General features: G+C 38.4%; 1 protein-coding gene across 1 annotated transcript; it reads right to left on the bottom strand.

Annotated features, from left to right (window-relative positions):
* Window positions 1-1,449: 1,449 nt before the first annotated feature.
* Window positions 1,450-18,556, bottom strand: fbxo38 (F-box protein 38). Its single transcript, XM_079892738.1, has 21 exons — window positions 18,184-18,556; window positions 17,737-17,968; window positions 17,470-17,603; window positions 15,746-15,909; window positions 15,481-15,646; window positions 15,106-15,381; window positions 14,825-14,918; window positions 14,603-14,733; window positions 11,770-11,940; window positions 11,445-11,587; window positions 10,990-11,188; window positions 10,341-10,478; window positions 10,074-10,241; window positions 7,731-8,315; window positions 6,449-6,549; window positions 6,213-6,315; window positions 5,960-6,126; window positions 4,877-5,022; window positions 4,217-4,320; window positions 3,838-3,951; window positions 1,450-3,137 (listed from the first exon to the last, which is right to left on the bottom strand). The coding sequence occupies exons 2-21, from the start codon at window positions 17,865-17,867 to the stop codon at window positions 2,959-2,961; spliced, it is 3,414 nt and encodes a 1,137-aa protein (XP_079748864.1). The 5' UTR covers window positions 17,868-17,968; window positions 18,184-18,556; the 3' UTR covers window positions 1,450-2,958.
* Between the last annotated feature and the right edge of the window lie 1,291 nt (window positions 18,557-19,847).

Raw genomic sequence — 19,847 nt, 5'->3', positions numbered from 1 at the left:
TAGCTCACGGCAGGTCGGTCTTCAAAGATTTATAAGTTATTGTTCAAAATCAATACCCCTATGAAAAAAATTAATGAGATTTTTACTTCTGGAACCCTGCTTTATAAAAAACAGAAACTTGAGATGAATTAACCAAGACTGACTTCAAGACTGAATTAACCAAGACTTCAAGACAAAACATCAACACCAAGCACACGCTTGTGTTTACTTCCTCACATGCATGTTTTGCTCAGGACAGCCGAAACTGATTCACATGTGCCCTGCAAGAAAAAGTCATTCACCACTGAGATTGATTTCTCTAGGTGAAACTGGCTGAATTTTATTCGGAAAGATTTGGCCAGCCCTTTCAGACAGGAACTGAGTACAGGAGGGGTTCTGCTCTAACCACAAATCTCTCCTCTTCCTGCTTATACAGTGTTAAGCGACAAATGACCTGAAACATTAAACACCTTCATGGTGTCAGTGACACATTGTAAACAATGTGACAAGACTAAATCCAGAATGGGTCATATACAACAGCAAAGCGTGTAGACAAACTCCCCTCTCTTGCCTTGTGGGTTATTGAACGTAGCCCAGTGTCTGAGTATGGAAATTGATTTTACACACACACACGTCTGCTGTACTGTTGGTATGTAGGACTGTTACACAATAATTGATGACTAATTGAGAAACTGCTATTTTGCTCGTGTAAATAGACACATGCTCTGTGTACAACACGGCGGAGGCCACCTTAAAAAGAAAAGTAACATTATGAAGGGGCTGGGGACAAGGCATCAGATACTCGTATGTAAATCACAGCAATGCAGACATTCAGACAAACAGCACAATTGCGAGCTATACTGCTTTTATAAACTACACAGTTCAGTAAACAATAAATTAATATCAAGTGCTTGCACTTTAAAGACAATATTGTCAGTTACTTTGTCTTTTTTTTGCTCTGCAACTAAAAGAGTTCCAAATGAAGCCAAAGAGTTGCTCATATTATTGCTCATAATAAACAAAGATGGTGTGGACGCTTATAGTTCTCTTTATATTTAAAAGTGATCCCAACAACATCATTCCTCTGTGCCCGTTTTAGCTATGGTGTCGACATCTCATTGAAAAATTATTAAAACTTTATAATAGTTGTCCTTGGTGTAAACTCACAGAGTGAGTCTTTCTGGAACACGCAAACAGTCAAGCGATACAAGTGTTAATAACTAATTATTCATACCTACAGCATATTAGGTTATGGAAAAACCTGTAAATATCAAATATATTTAAAATAAGAACATGATGTCATGTCGTGAGTGATTTAGTTGGTCTCAAATTGGTCTAAATGATTAAATAACGAATTGGTCAGATTATGAATATTTTTTAAGCAAATAAAATATGCATCTAATACAGTTCTATTATTATACATAAGATATAAACAATACGAGATAAGATAAACCAAAAATAGTCATGACAGAACGTCTTGGTGAAATATTTATTCTTTTATATAAACATATAAAACAAATCTTGGAAGATCATTTAAATACAGAATATCTGTACACAAACTTTGTACACAAGTTTCTGCAGTGCTCAGTATGTATGCAGATTCAATCCATGGAATTTCTTGGCTCTTGAAACATGGCAGAGTGAGTCACCCAGAAAAGCACAAAGTAGAGCAGCGAGATGGGGTTTTGTGCATCAATAGCTCCTGGACTTGCAACTCTCTCTCAATTAGACTAGTTTCCCAAACTACTCTTTACGAACACGAGTTGGTGAGATCTATCCTGCACCAAGCAGACAGTTAATACACATTGTGCATTTTATTTTATTTCCATTTGTCGATTTGAAATGTTTAAACAACTATGTAAAGAACTAGGCAAGAAAGAGAAAAGAAACAATCCAGAAACCCATAATGCTGACTATTATCTCTGGTGTAGGTTACAATGCAGGTTAATGGCACAGGGCCATTTTTGAAGATGCTTCACCATATGAAGAGAGCGAGTTTGTGAGAAGGAAATGTGGGTCAAGTCATCGGAAGATGAATAAGGGATATGCCTGGCAACTTTATCCACTGTGCTTCTGATTTAAAACTATTCTACTGGAGTTCCATAAAAATAGTCTGAATAAAGGGAAAAAAACAAAAATAAAACTTAAAATACTCTCAACTTGTCTTTGTTACACAATTTGTTTTTAGCTCTATGAAGACCACAGAAAAGTAAAACGTGGTACATTTATTCACCGATTCTGCCACGTTCCTTTCATGGGCCAAGAAACATTTAATCTCTTCACCAGGTTCTGGATTAAACTGACACCAACACTGTTAATAGTGAACACCACACAAGCCAACCTCTAGGGGAAAGGTAAGAGGAAAACAAAAATAATACGAAATTCTAAAAAAATAAATTAAAAAAAGTCTCTGAAAATGTTTGAGGAGCAAAAAAACTAAAACAAATCTAGAACGATGTTATTGCCTGTAACAGTGCAGATACACACCGGGATATTATGCCAAGTGGCCAAAACACCCTGCCTGGGTTTAAAAAAAAAAAAAACTACCAAAGACTATCTTTCTGTCTTCACCAAACAAGTGATTTTATATGCCAACTTTTGTGACTCTGCATATCTTTTCCCATGCGCACAACCGTAGCAACAAAGCAACTGCTGACACCATCACCCCACTTTACTGCAAGTGTGCTGCCGCTCCATGGAAGGCTTGCAATTCATCCTTCATGTAATGAACACAAGCAAACCAGCCTGGTGACACCATTACTCTAGTTCATTAGTCTAGAATGAACTCACAAAAAAGACAATGGCCGATTGAAAGCGATTACTCTTTGTTTCAAGTCAACTCAGAGATAAAGGCAACTGGAAATGCCTTGGTATTCACCACTGAGGCTTTCTATTCTCACACAGAGGCTGGCAGAGGGCTGAAGAGCTCTCCACCCTCTCTCCAGCATCTCCAGGCCCTCCAGCTGAGCAGTGATCCTTCTAGATGTAGTCGTCATCCACCGGTTCCCCCCGAACGTCGCAGTAGTGGATGAAGACGACCACCACACGCTGGAAAACACCTCTACGTGTCTGCCGTCGCTCTGAGATCTCCTCGCCGATCGTCTCCATGCAGATGTCGGCCGAGAGCTGCCCCTTACGCCGTGGCGCGTAGATAGTAGCTGACGGAAAGGAACATTTCAGAGTGGGCGAGAGTGAGTTAGATGTTTATACTGTGATTTTTCTTTTTTTTAAATTAGAGACTACTTTTAAAACTGAGGGACATACTAGAAGGAAAAGTGGGAAAATTGGAATAAATACACACCACTGTTCAAAATTTGGCGTCAGTATTTAAACAAAAAAAAACATTTATTCAGCAAAGATGCATTAAATTGATCAAAAGTGACGGTAGAGACATTTAATGACAAAATATTTCAAACAAATGTTGTTATTTTGAACTTTTGATCTTATTCATCGAAGAATTCTGAGAAAAAGTATTATAAGATTTAATTTAAAAAATATATATTAAGCAGTGTTTTCAACATTGATAATCAGAAATGTTTCTTGAGCAGCAAATTAGCATATTAGAATGATTCTATGCGACACTAAAGACTGGAGTGGTAATGCTGAAAAATTCAGCTTTGCCATCACATGTATAAATTACATTTTAAAATATATATTTTAGTTTTTGATCCAATAAATGCAGCCTTGGTGAGCATAAGAAAGATTCTAAACAGTGGATGGGTAATAAAAAAAAAAAGGGAAAACGTATGGTTGGACAAAGATCACAGCTAAACAGCTGTGCCATAGCTAGGATTCATCAGCATTTGAATCATTGTCACCTGAACTTCAATATTTTATCATGGACAGTGTGTTACTTACTGCTTTCATCATCCTCAAAGTCGTATCGAGCAAAACTGTTGGGCTCCGCTGTGCGTAAAGAGCGAAGCCACGGGAAATCTGTGATCATTGAGTACGGCGCCCCATCTACTACTCCTAAAGCACAGGGAGTGTGGGAAAGATTGAATGCCATTACTTTTTTATTCCTTTAAAACTGAAAGGGATCTTGTAAACATTTACGGACCGATTCAACATTATGGAATTTTCTCATCTATTAAGATAATTATTAGCTTTATCTAACGGATGTAAGTGCAATTGTAAATATCTCTGTCACACACACACACCACTATAACTGTATTTCCAGAGGAAGCGAGGGGAACTTGGAGCTAGTCTCAAAGGACTCTGATCTGTTTCCTCTCACCCTCTAATGTGTAGATGTCTCGGCCCCAGGGATAGCTGGGAAACTTCTTTACATCCTCTTCCGTCCGTGTGGCCTCCGGAAAGAATTCATACTTGATGAGTTCTCTTGTAAAGGACAAAAACACAGATTGGTGAGCTTTTGGGTATACCATGATAAGAAAATATTGCCATCTGGTGGACAAAGCAGGGGCCAGTTACATAAACTGCTGAGACCAGTCTTACAAGTTAGTGAATAAGTTTTTTTCCTTTAAGACTGTTCACAACTGTTTTAAGTCAGTTACATAAAAACGGAGATTGGTCTAATTTTATGCTAAAAAGTAAGAAGCTAGTTGGTCGTACTAGTACTTAAGTCACAGTCTTAACATAATGGCTATGTTTATGCAACTGGCCCCCGGGGAATCAAATGAACCATTTGGAAAGTCAGCTTAATTTTTGCAGAATCAAATTGTAATGAAACAAGTCACAGAAAAATGACACATTATTGTTACTTTTTAAATACAGAGTTATAAAGATGATACACACAAAACAAAGATTTTATTCTTGGTCTATATCAATCTGCTAAAACTAAAATATTCTTACTTCTGATGCAAAACGGTGATAAAAAACAGTTTTATGAAGTCTTAGTTTTACCAGTACTCTATGGATAATGTAGTCCACTCACTGGCTAATGTTGGCAATGGTGTCCATCCAGCTACGTACGCGCACCTTGTTCCTAACATTGGGTGGGTTGCTGAACTCATGGATAATAGCAATATGGTATGGGTACGGACCGCTGAAGAGCTTTTTCTCCAGAGCCAGGGAATCAATCTGGAGATGAATGTTGAAAAGTACATAAGTATAACATATTGTTCTTTAAAGGGATAGTTCACCTAAAAATAACAACTACCCCATGATTTACTCACCCTCAAGCCATCCTAGGTATATATGACTTACTTTTTTCAGACGAATACAATCGGAGATATATTAAAAAAATGTCCTGGCTCTTCCAAGCTTTATAATGGCAATGAATGGAGGACGAAATTTTGAAGCCCAAAAAAGTGCATCCATCCATCATAAACGTACTCCACATGGTTCCGGGTGGTTAATAAAGGCCTTCTGAAGTGAAGCCCAGCGTTTGTGTAAGGAAAATATCCATATTTAAAACGTTATAAACTAAAATTGCCAATTGTAAAGCTTGGAAGAGCCAGGACATTTTTTAATATATCTCTGATTGTATTCATCTGAAAGAAGAAAGTCATATACAACTAGAATGGCTTGAGGGTGAGTAAATCATGGAGTCATTTTCATTTTTGGGTGAAAATCCTCTTAAATATCTCAAAATACCCTTTAAAGGGCTTAAAAAAAAAGATGTAAATGTAACACTATATAGTAATCCAAATCAGAAGTTTGCTGGAAAATCGTTACATACAGTGCGAAAAATGACCATTTTACATTACAGTAATACAGTAAAAACACTAAAATTGAGAAATATTAGTACAATTTAAAATTTTCTGAATTTTCAGCATCATTACTCCAGTCTTCAGTGTAACATGATCCTTCAGAAATCATTCTAATATGCTGATTTACTGCTCAAGAAACATTTTTTTTTTTTAAGGATTTTTTGCCAAATACAAAGTTCAAAACAACAGCATTTATTTGAAATAGAAATAATTTGTAACATTCTAACTTTTTTACTGTCACTTTTAATCAATTTAATGCATCCTTGTCTTCTTTACTGTCATGGCAACCTAAGAATAACACTGACCTGCTGCATAGGCCTCATGTAGATGATGCGGTTTCTCTCCGCGGGCATCCGTAAGATCTGGTCAAGCACCTGCTCCATATCCAACTTCTTACATTGTGCGTAGTCAAAGCGGTTCACTATGGGGGCACTTTCCACCATCAAGTGTTTTAGCACCCTACAGCGTGTCGCTTGGGAAGAAAGAATCAAATTCAAATGAGGATCTGATACAGTTTGACATGTATGTCGATGTCAACGTGTTTTGTTATAAACTCACCATGGACAAACATCATTTTGGGGCACTCCTTAAGGACCAGGTCTGTGATGCCACAGTTTGTAAGTGTGATTCCCACCAGGTTTTTGGATTTAAGGCTGAGAACCTGTATGAAGTGAAAAATAAATGTGTTTTGCACATACATAGTGGCCCCAAATATATATGTATATATGACTCTTGGACACTTGTGTTCTGCATCAAGGAAACGTATAGTGGAGTGAACCAGACTATGAACCCACCTGCACATGGTCGTCTTCAGTTACAGGGTCACTGGTGCTGGTGGACTTGTCTGCCATACGTTTTCTCTTTACTGCAGCCCGAGGCTTTGCTTTGGGCAGTTCTGGACAGACGAACAAGTGATGAGGAATAGTAAAAATTAACTGCAAGTCTTACTGATGGACTAACTATTTTGCATATCATGGGCAACATAGCAATATAGATTAGCCTTGTGTTGTTTTAAACTTGCAGGACTTCCATGGATCAACCAATTCACTGAACAGATTCGACTCAAAAGAATGACTCATTCATGAACTGGACATTGAGGGGTGTCAAGATTCTCGGTTCACATGAACACCACATTTATGGTGGGCTTTCAAAACTTGATCAAAGGTTGAGTAAGTGATTCACTTTTTAAATTATTTTTTCACAGAAATATTCATCTAAAAAGAGAAATTCTATGCATTTTTACATACATTACCATTCATATACTACCGTTGGGGTCAGTAAGATTATTTTAAGAAAGAAATAATACTTTCATTCATCGAGGACGCATCAAGGACGTAGTCTAACAGCGCAGCGCATCTGGGTTGTACGTCAGAACGTAGGCTCAATATTGGCCGACGCTGGTCATCCTACGTGGTGACGGACAACACAGAAGCGCTGCGCTGTTACACTAAGTGAATTCACTCAGGCCCACACAGAAGAAAATGAATAGCTGAAAGTCGTTATTTTTGTTTGTTTTTTTGTGCACAAAAAGTATTCTCGTCGCTTGATAAACTTATGGGTGAGCCACTGTAGTCACTTGGACTATTTTAACAATGCTTTTACTAACTTTTCTGGTTAAAGTTTCGATCCCATAGAAGCCTATGGAGGAGTGAGACAGCTCTCAGATTTAATCAAAAATATCTTAATTTGTGTTGCGAAGATGAACGAAAGTCTTACAGGGTTGGAACAACATGAGGGTGAGTAATTACTGACGGAATTTTCATTTTTGGGTGAACTAACCCTTTAAAACTCTAGTTTCTTACATGTGCCCTTCTTCTCAGCACTGTAGGTTCACTAGGAGTCAAAACAGTAGTGCCACTTTATCTGAATGTCATGAACACATGGAGATATACTGCAGTATAGTTGCCAATATAGACTGGCAGTGGAGAAATCCAGACCCCCAGCATTCCTCCATCTGCTTTTATGCTATGCACAAATGGCACACCCGAGGGACAGCCTTTGCCCAACTGTGCTTTTTTCCATTGCTCAATAGATTCTCTGATGTCCCACTGTGAGGAACCTGTGCTGTGGTCTTACCTGACTCACAAACCAAGGGCACAGAGGAAAGTCTGCTGCGGGCACGAGTGACGGGTCTCCTGGGGAACTCGTCTGTAGGGCCTCTGTGTGACGAGCCTTGCTGGTGGCTTGCAGTCCTCTCACTATGCCCTTCAGATGAGCTGTGTGTCCTGGGTGGAGCGTTGGAGTGACTGTTCTCCATCTCATCTTCCCCTGCTCTCTGCTCTGGGCTGTGACGTTCTGGTCTGTGGTTCTCGTCCCCCGCTGACAGGCCGTGGCCACTACGAGTCCTGTTTTCAGAGCCGGGACGAGACCTGCTGCACGTGCAGCGAGTCCTTATCATGTCATCGTCCCCTCTACCCGCCTCACCCTGGTCGTCCTGATTGGCCGAGTCTTCCCTCCAGCGGATGGAGCAAACACAGCTGCCGGCAGTGTAGCCTGAAGCAGGCCCAGTTCCACTGTTTCTGTCTCTGACACCACGCTCAGCCGTCTCAGTGGCCGCCTTCATGTCAGCCTTGATCTGCTCGCTGGTTACCTGGCAGCCTTTCTCACAGCTGAACTCTTGAGGGTGCGGTCCACGTCTACGCAGCGGAGTTTTCCCTTTACCTGCCAGAATACAGCAGAACAATCATATCAGGATAATTAGCCATCAAGATGAGATTTGTTCAGCACAGACTTTTTCTTGTTTCTTAAGGTGTTTTTACACTAGAGCTTTTGCTAGGTCATTTGTTTACACCTGGTATTAAAATGCGTTTTGGTCGATCGAAAACAAGTAGATGAGGGAGACATATACCAGTTTACACCTGGTATTTTTATCCATCTCTTTTGTCCACTTTCAACCACTTCTGTCCTGATTTCATCGAGGGGAGGGTATAAATGTATGTTTTTTTCAGATTTCTATCGATCTAATGGACAAAATAAGATTGCGTAATTTACACATTTACGCGCCCGGAGACGACGGAAAAACATACGGAGGGCATCAGCTTTGGTTTCTCTGATAGCTGCAAGAAATCAGGAATGGTGAGAAAACATTGTGCGTCGTCGTTTTTCGTCTTCAAACCAAACATGGGTCTCTAGCCAACAAAGTGTAAATCCCGTATGGATAACGTGCTTCCAATAATGTTTACGCATTACGTCAGTAGGCAGAGAGTAGGTGTTTGTCTTTTGTGGCTGTTCGAACGCTTTCCACCACATGAGCGTCTACACTACGAAAGCAATTCGGTCGAATGCAATCTGGTTTTCGACTACCTCTGCAAGTGGTCAAAAGTGGACAAACTCAAAACGTTTTCCTCATTTACACATGTATTTAGCGTCCACTTGTGATCCGATCGACCAAAACACATCTTAATACCAGGTGTAAACAGGGCCTCAAGACTGTCTGTTCATTAAACAGGGCAATACAGGAGGACAGCACTTAGTCAAACTGGATTATGTTCCTCACAGCTGAGAACTAACTGCTGTTTATTGATAATTCTTCCATTTTTTTATTTTTTTTATTTAGGTCACATCACATTTATTTGTATAGCGCTTTATACAGTACAGGTGGTTTCTGAGCAGCTTCACAGAAATAAACAGGCCCTTTTCACACAGAGATTCTTTCACACAGGAATCTGTGAGTGCGTTCACACGCATCCTGTAAAGACGTGACGTGTAACGTACGCGTCGAAAACATGTTGCGATCTCAGCTTCAGCGCGAATAGCAAGGAGCTCCCTGGTCCCTGCTTCATTCCAGTTTGCAGAATTTTTTTTGTTCTTTCTTTATGACGAACACAAACTTTCTTCTAAGAGCAACAGAGTCGCACGATAACTACGTCATTGCGATGGCACGTGCGTCATCACTACGGCACACCCCTTACGGCATTGGTCCTGGCTTTTGCTCACACAGTTCTGTTTGTTCTGGGACTGATCCCGGCAATGTTACTAGGTCCCCATCCCGGCATCGATCCCGGCATCAATCCCGGGACGTGTTTGCGTTCACACAGAAGGCACTTTAGCAATTTTACGGCAAATTCCCAGGATCAACATGCTGTGTGAAAGGGACTTAACATTATTGTAAATGATGCAATTATGAAATTGCTACAATTTCAGCTGTAAAGCAGCTCTACAGAATACAACTGTCATTATTCAGCTCAATTTAACGTTGATTCAATTCAGTTCAATACTTTCAATGTTGCAAAGTTCATAAATTACGAAATTACTTCAAAGGCAACAACTAAAAGTGTCATTATCTTGCTCAATTCAGTTCAAGCTTTTGGTCAAAAATATTTAAACACTTTTTTACTCCACATGTTGGAATAATGTGTTTGAAATGATTTTGTACTATGAACCGCTGCAGTGGCTATGAGGACTTTAAATTTTAACTACCATGTGGAGTCACAGCTGTGCTGCTCTTCCCCTGGGCTTCTGTCTCAGGGTACTGGCCTTGAGAGCGGGCAGCAGCTGGCGTCCTGATTGGACTGTACTCATCCTCACTGTCTGAGTCAGACACCACCACCGACTGCTTCTTCACAGCGGTTTGAACTCCACTAGGGCCTAAATTAAATCATAAAAGAGAAAGCAAAAAATGTATATTATTGGTTAATTATTAAATGTAACCTATCTGTTAAAATTATTTACAGTGTTTCTTCAGACCTGCTTGTTCCTCATCCTGTTCAAGCGAAGGATTAGTAGTCTGGCTGGAACCCTGGGTCTCTTCCTCTTGATTGACGGCCACAAGAACCGGCTCAGGCTCCATGTTGTCTGCTACCATGCCCTCCACATTGGGAATCTCTGATTAAAGTCAGAAAAGTCAATTCAAACCTTTCAACAAGCAAAAAAACCCTAGAGGTTCAAAAGTTTGCAGTCACTAAGATTTTTATAATATTTTTGAAAGAAGTCTCTTAAAAACAGTGACATTGTGAAATATTACAACAAATTTTTCTATTTGAACAGCAAAATTTTCAGCATCATTACTCCAGTCTTCAGTCACATGATCCTTCAGAAATCATTCTAATATGCTGATTTGGTGTCGTAACATTTCTTATTATTATTATGAATGATGAAAACAGTTGACTGCTTAATATTTTTGTGGAAACCATTAAATATTTTTGTCCGGATTCTTTGATAAATAGAAAGTTAAAAAGAACCACATTTATTTTTAAATAGAGTTCTTTGTAACATTATAAATGTCTTTACTGTCAATTATAATGAACTTAATGCATCCCTGCTGAATGAAAGTGTTAATTTCTGTATAAAAAACAAACACTTTCAGACCCCAACATTTTTTGAACGGTCTACGTACCCTCTGGGCCATGGTGGTTTTGCTGAGGCACATCTTCAACCTGGTTGTTGTTGTTATTTGGTGGAATGTTTGCATCATTATTGTTCTGGTGATTGTTGTTGTTATTGTTGTCATTATCATTGTTGGAATTCTGATTGCTGACCAGGGCAGATGATACCCCAATACCCGTGCCCGCACTGAGCCCCACACGGGCACAGCCCTGCAGTAAACAAATGAAATGAATATGACTCACAACATTTCAACTCCTATAGCATAGTCAATATTATATTATAGCTATATTCATTCACATTGTAATTTCTTTACCGTTCAAAAGTACACATATTGTGATCAGCTGAGGTTCATCTTGGTGGAAAGACCCTGAACTGTCTGTTTACCACAAATGGTAATGATATCCAAATGATAGTATATCAAAGCATACCACAGTCAACTCGATTTTCATGGGCTCCCATGCTCACCTTGGGAGGTTCACGAAACATCTGATCCAGAGAGATGAATTCCAGGCTGGGAAGCATTTCAATGAACTGACTGAACGACTCCAGCTTGATAGCATGACAGCGCACCAGAGTGAGGTCCACCAACCGACTCCAGCGCGAATGGTCTTTAACAAAGAGCGGCTTATCAGTCAGATTAAAAAACGAATACTGAAATATGCTTAAAATCAACTGTAAAGTTGAAGACTTTCTACATATTGTTGATAGAAATGGTACATTATAAATAAAATAGTTTGAGTTCCATCATTAGCTCAGGAAATACATAAATAAATTATGGTGAATCCATTACCTGTGATCCAGTTGTGTGGGTTGTGAAGATGTGGACAGTTATAAATGACCAAATACTTGATGGAGGTGAACACTTCATTAACAGCCTTCATTCCAATGTCTGTGATGATTCCTGGATTTTCGATCACATCAGCAAGACCGTATTTGACTAACTCAGCATGGCTCATGTTACCTGTGTGAAACATGTTTTATTGCAGGTAACTGAAGGGTTAGTTCCCACAAAAATGAAAATTCTGGTATCATTTACTTTGTCGTTCCAAATCCATAAGACTTTCATCATTTTCGAAACACAAATGAAGATATTTTTAATGAAACCTGACATATTTCTCTCCCTCTGTTGAAAGACTATAAACTTTTTGAAACATCAATGTTTTGGTGAAATGAAGACATCATAAAATTAATCCATATGAATCAAGCAGTTTAATCCAATTCTTCTGAAGAGACATGATCACTTTATATGATAAACAGATTTCATTTAGGCATACATCATTTCATTTGAGGCATTGATAAACATAAATACACAGAACATCAAATATGGTCAACAGATACTTAAACATGCTTGCTTGACAATTTTATGATGTCTTTATGAACTTTTTGATGCTTGAAGGTTTTGGTCAAATGGACTTTCAATGGAGGATCATACAGAACATCTCTCAGGTTTCCTTTAAAAACATTTATTTGTGTTTTGAAGGTGAACGATAGTCTTGCGAGTTTGGAACAACATGAGGGTGTTAGATGTGAGGGTGAGAATGCACATTTTGGGCTGAAATACCCCTTTAAAGATGGCAACAGATAACTTCAAAGTAATATAATCCAATAATTATACTTATAAACAGGGCCGTAGGAAGGGTTTTATAATTACTAAGGTTAGGTTAGTTAGGGGGGTTAGTTCTACATATGTGCATTTCAAGACGTTTAAAGGCAAAAAAATTGGATAACAATAGCTTTAAAACCATGCCAGTAGACAGTATATTATTACAGGGCTGCCAACTTTTGAGTTTAACTTGGAGTGAGATTTTTTTTTTTCGGGGGGGGTGGGGGGTGGGTGGGGGGTTAGAGGTATGTCAAAACAAATATTGCATCACAATAAGTGTAATTGTGATTGTCAAAACATTTGGTAACTAAATAGAATTTTATGAAGTTTAGTGACAACATGTTACAATGTTTACATTGTACAATGACTGGTAGGATACAGTTTTTATTATTGCTTGACAAAAATTTCAAGATTTCAATTCCATTTTTGTGATTTGATTCCGATTTTGATTCAATATTGACTAATTTGGATACATGTTTATTTTAAATTTTATTTAAAACAAGTAATATATATATAAATATAATATAATTTATATATATATATAAAAATAAACTTGACTTGACTTGACTTAATAAAAACTCGGTGAGTGTTTTAGCGCAATTTTCTCACCTCATGGGATCACAACACTAAGAGATAGTAAATCTTTTCCTGGATTTTTTTTGTGCGTTCCCGAGATTAGACCTTCCTTAACATAATGCCGAAAACCCGAAGTCTCTTGGTGGTCTGGTTCAGGAGTAGATAGAAGTGCAAGATTGGTGCGCACAGACGCACAGAACAGAAATCATGAGTTAACAATCGCAATTTGTCCGGTGGAAAATTGCGCTAAAAATAATCTCACCTAATGCTGTAAACATAGAGGGCCCAATCTGCTGGTATTATTAAAGGTTAAAAATAACAAATTAAATTAAATATAATGTAGTTTTTGTTATAATAACAATTATTTAATGACATAAGTAAAAATATAATAAATATGTAATATAGTGCTCAGCAAAATCTCCTCTCTAGCTATTTTTTCTATTCAGTTAACATGCTATGGACATTAAATGGCTTTCCTGAGGTAAATGTAACGTTATGTGACAATTGTTCTCCTGCTGTTATATTGACCTCTTTCCGTGGTTGAAAAACACCAATTGGTCGATATTATGTATACTTTCGGTAAGTTGTACTGCATCTTTAAATAAAAAAGTAACAGATGATCGGTTCACGTGCACTTGAACTGAGGCGCTCAGCGATCTGTCACGTCACATTTACAAGCGCCAAACGTATTTTTGTCTGAATTTCGTAATACAATTGACGGAATCTAAGAGCTGAGAGTTAGTTTAATATTAAAAGTACCTCTTTGCTCCGCAATTTTTCTGTGCGTGAGAAAATGGATGTGTGGCGTGAGAGCGTGTGAAAAGTGTCAATTGCTTGAGTCTCACGCTCAATGCGTGAGAGTTGGCAGCCCTGTTATTAGTCAATACCTGATCTCTCCTAATCTCCATCACTATTTTTTTCCTCTCTCAAGTCTCCTTATCTTGCCCTGTCTCTTCCCCTCCTAAAGCTGAGCTTTGACTAATAGTCTTTTCATTTTAGTCTGTGACACTGAAGAGAGTAAACATAGGGTTAACTGATATCTATGTTTTAGGAATCATTTTCTTAGAAAAGTTATTTTACTGAAGGCTACCAGGAAAGCTAGGTAACTAAGATTATTAAATTCATTCACAATACGTACACACTCATTATTACCCTTATGCCTAAATATGATGAAAACGGCTTTGTTAATGTTTCTTGTCCCCTCACATTGACAGTTGCACATTTTTTACATTAAATGACTCTAGGCTTATTTTCAATTAAAAAAAATGGCGAAATTAGACAAAAGTTTATTAGTTTGCCTCAGTGACCTCATAGCTGGCTACGGCCATGCTTCTAAAAGTCATACTTTGACAATTTTACATCCAAACTGTTTACAGTAACATCTGCATCCATGATGCTCCTGACAGCAAGATGTGATCATTCACATTATATAACAATGACTTACATTGCAACAGAAATTCATCAACATATCCGAGGTGCAAAGTCTCAAACTGGGGGAACTCCAGTTCTGCCATCTTCAGTGCAGAGAACACCCCATCTTTGGTTAAAGAAGGCTGGATTCGAACTTCATGCAACCTGTACAACCAAAGTCGATTCTGTCAATGTCTCTAATGCTATACAAAAGTCAGTGTAAGTTAATAACGTTCTTTAAACATTATAGATTCACCTGCGAGCAGCAGTGATGATGAGGTAGCCCAGATCCACTTCAAGTGCATTTTTACAGGCACCAAAAACAATTGTGTGCAAATTACGAAACCCTCCTAGAAGAGATGTACGTTAGACAATATGGCACAGACCTGGAATGTTCTTTTATTAGTGGACACTGCATACTCATTTCTTGCTCAAAATATGTGGACAATGAGAAATATTTTACAATACAGCAATATATTATTCAGTAATTTTAATATGCCTCCTATTTATAAGGAGCTGGCAAAATTTTGTGGTTACCTGACCTCCAGCTATCCTCCACCACATGCTGAATCAGTCCCCCTAAGAAGGGCACCCTCACCAGCTCCAGCTGCTCCAAGTTGCGGGCGGAGGCCAGACCAGTGACAAGAGGCACATACTTAAGAGAATTGGTGGGACCGGCGCAGTTCCTCATGACGAACGTACGCAAGTTCACACAGAGAAAGTCTTTGAAGGGCTGAGGCTTAGTGAGGCGCACCCACTTCAGGTACAGATGTCTGAGCATGGACAGACAGGGGATCTCTGGCACATTGACACCTATAGGAAAGTTCAAACAGAAAGGTGTGAGACAAAATTTGACCAAGCTGACACATGATGGGACGAAGGTTTGCACAATGGGGGCAATCTGAAACTCACCAACAAGATGGAGGGTCTGGATTTTAGCAGCAGCTGGAATGGTAAGTTTGTTCTCTGAAGGAATAGGAAAGGCCCCGTTACGGTTCCTAAACTTCCCTAAAATGTGAACCTGAGGCATGTAGTTCCATACGGCCTCCACCAGCTCCAAATGGGATGTCTCAACTCCCTATAAATGCAGATATTGTTATAATTTTCTACTGTAGTAGAAAACAGACGCTTCCATTTCCATAAACTGAAATGACAATTATCTCTAACATGAACTCACTATAAGGTTGGGACAGGCCTGTAGAGCCTCCAAAACACCAGGAATACTGAAGGCCTCATAACCTCTGACCCTCCTTCTCTCTAGGTAACGTGGATGAAGACCGTACAGCTGCTCCAAGTCAGGCATCTTCTTCATCAGCATGAGGAAACTGGAGTCTGTGAAACCTAAGTTACAGACACATGACGGTTCAAACAATAGAATGACAATGAAATGACAATAAGTATTACATTTCATGGCTTTAGGACTAGTAAACTTCTTTAGGACTTCTTGGATTCACAGACCTGCGTCCGAAATCGTGTACTAATCTGAGTAGGTACTACATTTGAATTTGAATTTACTTCACTACCGTTAAAAAAAGTACGCTCCGTATAGTATGAATATGGGAAGTATGAATGACATTCAGATGTACTACATCCACAATGTTGTTTTACTGTCACATGACCAACCACCGTCAGATGAGTCTCTTCACTGTCATTCATAAATCTTCATGGGACAGTAAAGTGTCCATCGAATGCACACTTCAGAATCTCGACAGAAGTAGTAGGTCATCCTGGGACTTTTCGCCTACTTTTTCAAATACTTTGTATTCTGACATACTAATCTTTTGCCGTACTGTTTTTCGCATACCATATAGCAGGGAAGTATTTGATTTCAGACGCAGAGTTGGACTAACATTCAAAACAAGGAAGCTTTAAATAATACATATAGCAAAAGACCAATATATCTGCCAGGTCTATTAATTGGCCAACCTGAACTCATGTCTGGCAATGGCTGATAATCAATCTGACTAACATAAGTTTCTCATTATATCAATTCCAAAACTTAATATTTACTCAATTTTAGTGAACTGAATAAATGTTGTAAATATTTAAAATGATTTATTTATACATCTAATTTTTTAATAATTAAATTAATGTTATACTGGTAATACACACAACAATTCAAAAGTTTGGGTTTTTTAAATTAAATTAATACTTTTATTCAGCAATGGACATTCAATTTATAAATAAATGTCAGTAAATAGGCTACATTTAAAATGTTTCAAAAATATTTATATTTCAAATGAATGCTGCTCTAGAAATGTATATTCACCAAAGAATTATGAAAAAATAAATAATCACGGTTACTGTTTTCAACATTGGCAATAATAAGAAATATTGCATTAGCACCAAATCAGCATATTCGAATGATTTCTGAAGGATCATGTGACAATGACGACTGCAGTAGTATTCAGCTTTGCAATCACTGGAATAAATTACATTTTTAAATATTTTAAAATAGATATCAGTTATTTTAAATGGTAATAATAGTTCCACAATATCACATTTGATCAACAATGCAGCCTTAGTGAGCATAAGAGTCTTCTTACGGAGCACAAACCTTTGAAGGATAATGTATTTTATTATTTTGGCATTACATCAGCCACTGACCATCTAGCTCTCTAGATATCAACATCAACCACTAAACGTAAGAAGGCTATGGTAAAATGTTAAACTGAGCTGAGAGCAGTACACTAAAAGCCTAACAAAACTTTTAATACATTAACATACAGGGTAGAGGGATGTGACATCTTTCAAATCTGCCAGAAACCTGCTGAGTGGATCAGTGTTTGTAAAGGAGTATGATACTTAATTATGGACTACACGTTTATTCCAGGTTTAGTTATAACCAGATCTCACTAGTGAAATATGACACAGAGCCGGAGCATCAAGAGTACCATCTACCTGAGGGCATGTACTCCCACCACCGGCTGGCACAAAGGTCCACCACCTTCACCACCCGCAAGTACAGAGTCACCGCTTCCCGCAGTTTCCGTGAAAGACACTCCATACACATTATGTCCTGCATGGGTAAGTATCTGAGGGGAGATAAACTTATGCATCATAATTAGCAGTTAGGAGAACAGATGGATGGATGATAACAGCATTGCTGATCCGGTAGAGCTAACCATTGTACTAACTAGTGGTCGGGTGTTGGGGTGCTGTACTGACCGGAATATGTGGCAAAGCACCTCATGTGAGAGCTCGTTGATGTAGTCTTTGGGTTCCTCATGCCCAAGAGAGCTAAAAGTTCCTCCCCCCAAACTATGAGTCCTGGTGACCTTCCGCCGTGGGCCCATCATGTCCAGGACAGTGAGATATCCACCAAGGGAAGGTAATAAGCTCACTCCCTCTGTCCTGATCCTCTTGTTTGAGGCATCAACACACAATCATCACTCAACTCCTGTGTAAAGAATAAATACAGCAGTAAACATCTATGAGACAAAGAACGAGGGTGTCACTTTCACATTACATATAAATCCATATAAACTATCATAATCCAAAAACAATCCTTTTCATGGCTGTCAAAACAACAGCTCAAAGAGGTAAAAACAGAAGAAAAGCTCCATGACTCATCAAACAATGGACAATCTACAACAGACTGGCTGTAACACTCACAGCAGACTAGCAGGAGCTATGTTATGATCTTAACAGCGGTTGTTGAGAGGCATCATGGCCCAAATGGAGAAGAGTTGAGCCGTTCAGTGATCAGCAGCATGTGGAGAGATGATGAAGCTGGAGAGATGATGAAGCTGGTGTTTGAGGTTATGGTCACCAGCTCTAGCTAGCAATCAGCTGTTAGCAACCTCACCACTGTTTATAAGGATGTAGACCTAACAGTGCTGCAACAAGACTTTTAAAGCGAAGCGTTGAGCAGAAACTGGTCTATTTATCTCTTCTTATTTTCAGCCAAGCTCATAAGTGAGATTTGTGGCCAGTTTGAGGGTGAGCAGGCAGCAGCAGCTGTCTATCTGATTCCGCGTTCAGTAGCGATGTGAAGCCAGCGTTAGCCTTCCAAACACAAACAGGAAGTTCAGTTAATTTTTTTTTTTTTACAAAATAAAAGACGCGAATAATTGGTAAATGGATTTAATATATTACTATACTAGCGAAAGGGAAACTGTTAATGTTTCTATCTCCTGTTGTTGTACAGTACACACACACACAGCGTACAGTGCCAGTCAAAAGTTTGGAAACAGTCTCTTTTATGCTCATCAAGACTGCATTTATTTGGTCAAATATACAGAAAAAAACAGTAATATTATGAAATATTATTACAATTTAAAAAATAATGATTTTCTTTTTTAATACACTTTAAAATATGATTTATTTATGCAAAGCGGAATTTTCATCAAATACTCCAGTCTTCAATGACTCTTCAGAAATCATTCTGATATGCTGATTTATTAACAATGTTGGAAACAGTTGTGCTGGTTAATATATATATATATATATATATATATATATATATATATATTTAACCTGTGATACTTTTTTCAGGATTCAGTGATGAATAAAAAGTTAAAAAGAACAGCATTTACTATTCAAAAATAGAAATCTTTTGTAACAATATACACTACCGTTCTAAAGTTTGGGTACAAAAGTAGGGTGCAAATATGGCCTGAAATTCTTACAAAAAATCCCCCATAAATCAAATGCTCATATACAGAGCACTGTACAGACAGCTTAAAATATTTTCAAGACAGTCAAGCAATCAAGGCAACAAGGTTAAGGACAGAGAATTTTTATGATAAACAGGTAATAAACAGGTAATACAAATGTTTACTTCACTTAAAGAATACACAGTTAACCTCAAAGAAAACATTTTATTTCATGTCACTCATGAACATTATTGCAACTAACTTAATTATTTGATTGTGAGTTTTATTATTTATTGGGCCATGGTTAAACATCTATACAGCTTGATACAATGACACTTTCTTGATAGTGTACTGGCAACCCGCTTTCACACGTCACAACATTCTAGCGAAAGGATGTGCCACCTCTGTAATTACAATTTGGCCGTCTTCCCCCACTTCTTAATGTACACGTAACCACAGGAAATCCATTTTCGCTAATATACAAATCTTTGTTTTCAGGGAGTCGAGTTCCACCCCCGGTACAAACTGCTTTAACTTCATTACTATTTGCCAGTATAAGGTGTTGACCTCTTTGCAGTTGTTGCTAGTTTCGGACTGTGAGATGCGTCTCTCACGGATGACCCGGTCACATCTCTGCTCATGGCTCCATACACATGCTGTGTAAGGAAATGCTCATAACAT

The sequence above is a fragment of the Squalius cephalus genome (genome assembly GCF_949319135.1).
Source record: "Squalius cephalus genome assembly, chromosome: 14".
NCBI classification, from domain to species: domain Eukaryota; kingdom Metazoa; phylum Chordata; class Actinopteri; order Cypriniformes; family Leuciscidae; genus Squalius; species Squalius cephalus.
The sequence above is the reverse complement of the archived record's forward strand: the minus strand, read 5'-3'. Positions and strand labels throughout refer to the sequence as shown.

Coding starts and splice junctions, on each gene's coding strand:
- fbxo38 (XM_079892738.1), bottom strand. CDS start 17,867: ATGATGGGCCCACGGCGGAAGGTCACCAGGACTCATAGTTTGGGGGGA. Junction 10,242..10,340: donor ACAGGATGAGGAACAAGCAG/GTCTGAAGAAAC, acceptor GATTTAATTTAG/GCCCTAGTGGAGTTCAAACC. Junction 6,127..6,212: donor CAAAATGATGTTTGTCCATG/GTGAGTTTATAA, acceptor TTTCTTCCCAAG/CGACACGCTGTAGGGTGCTA.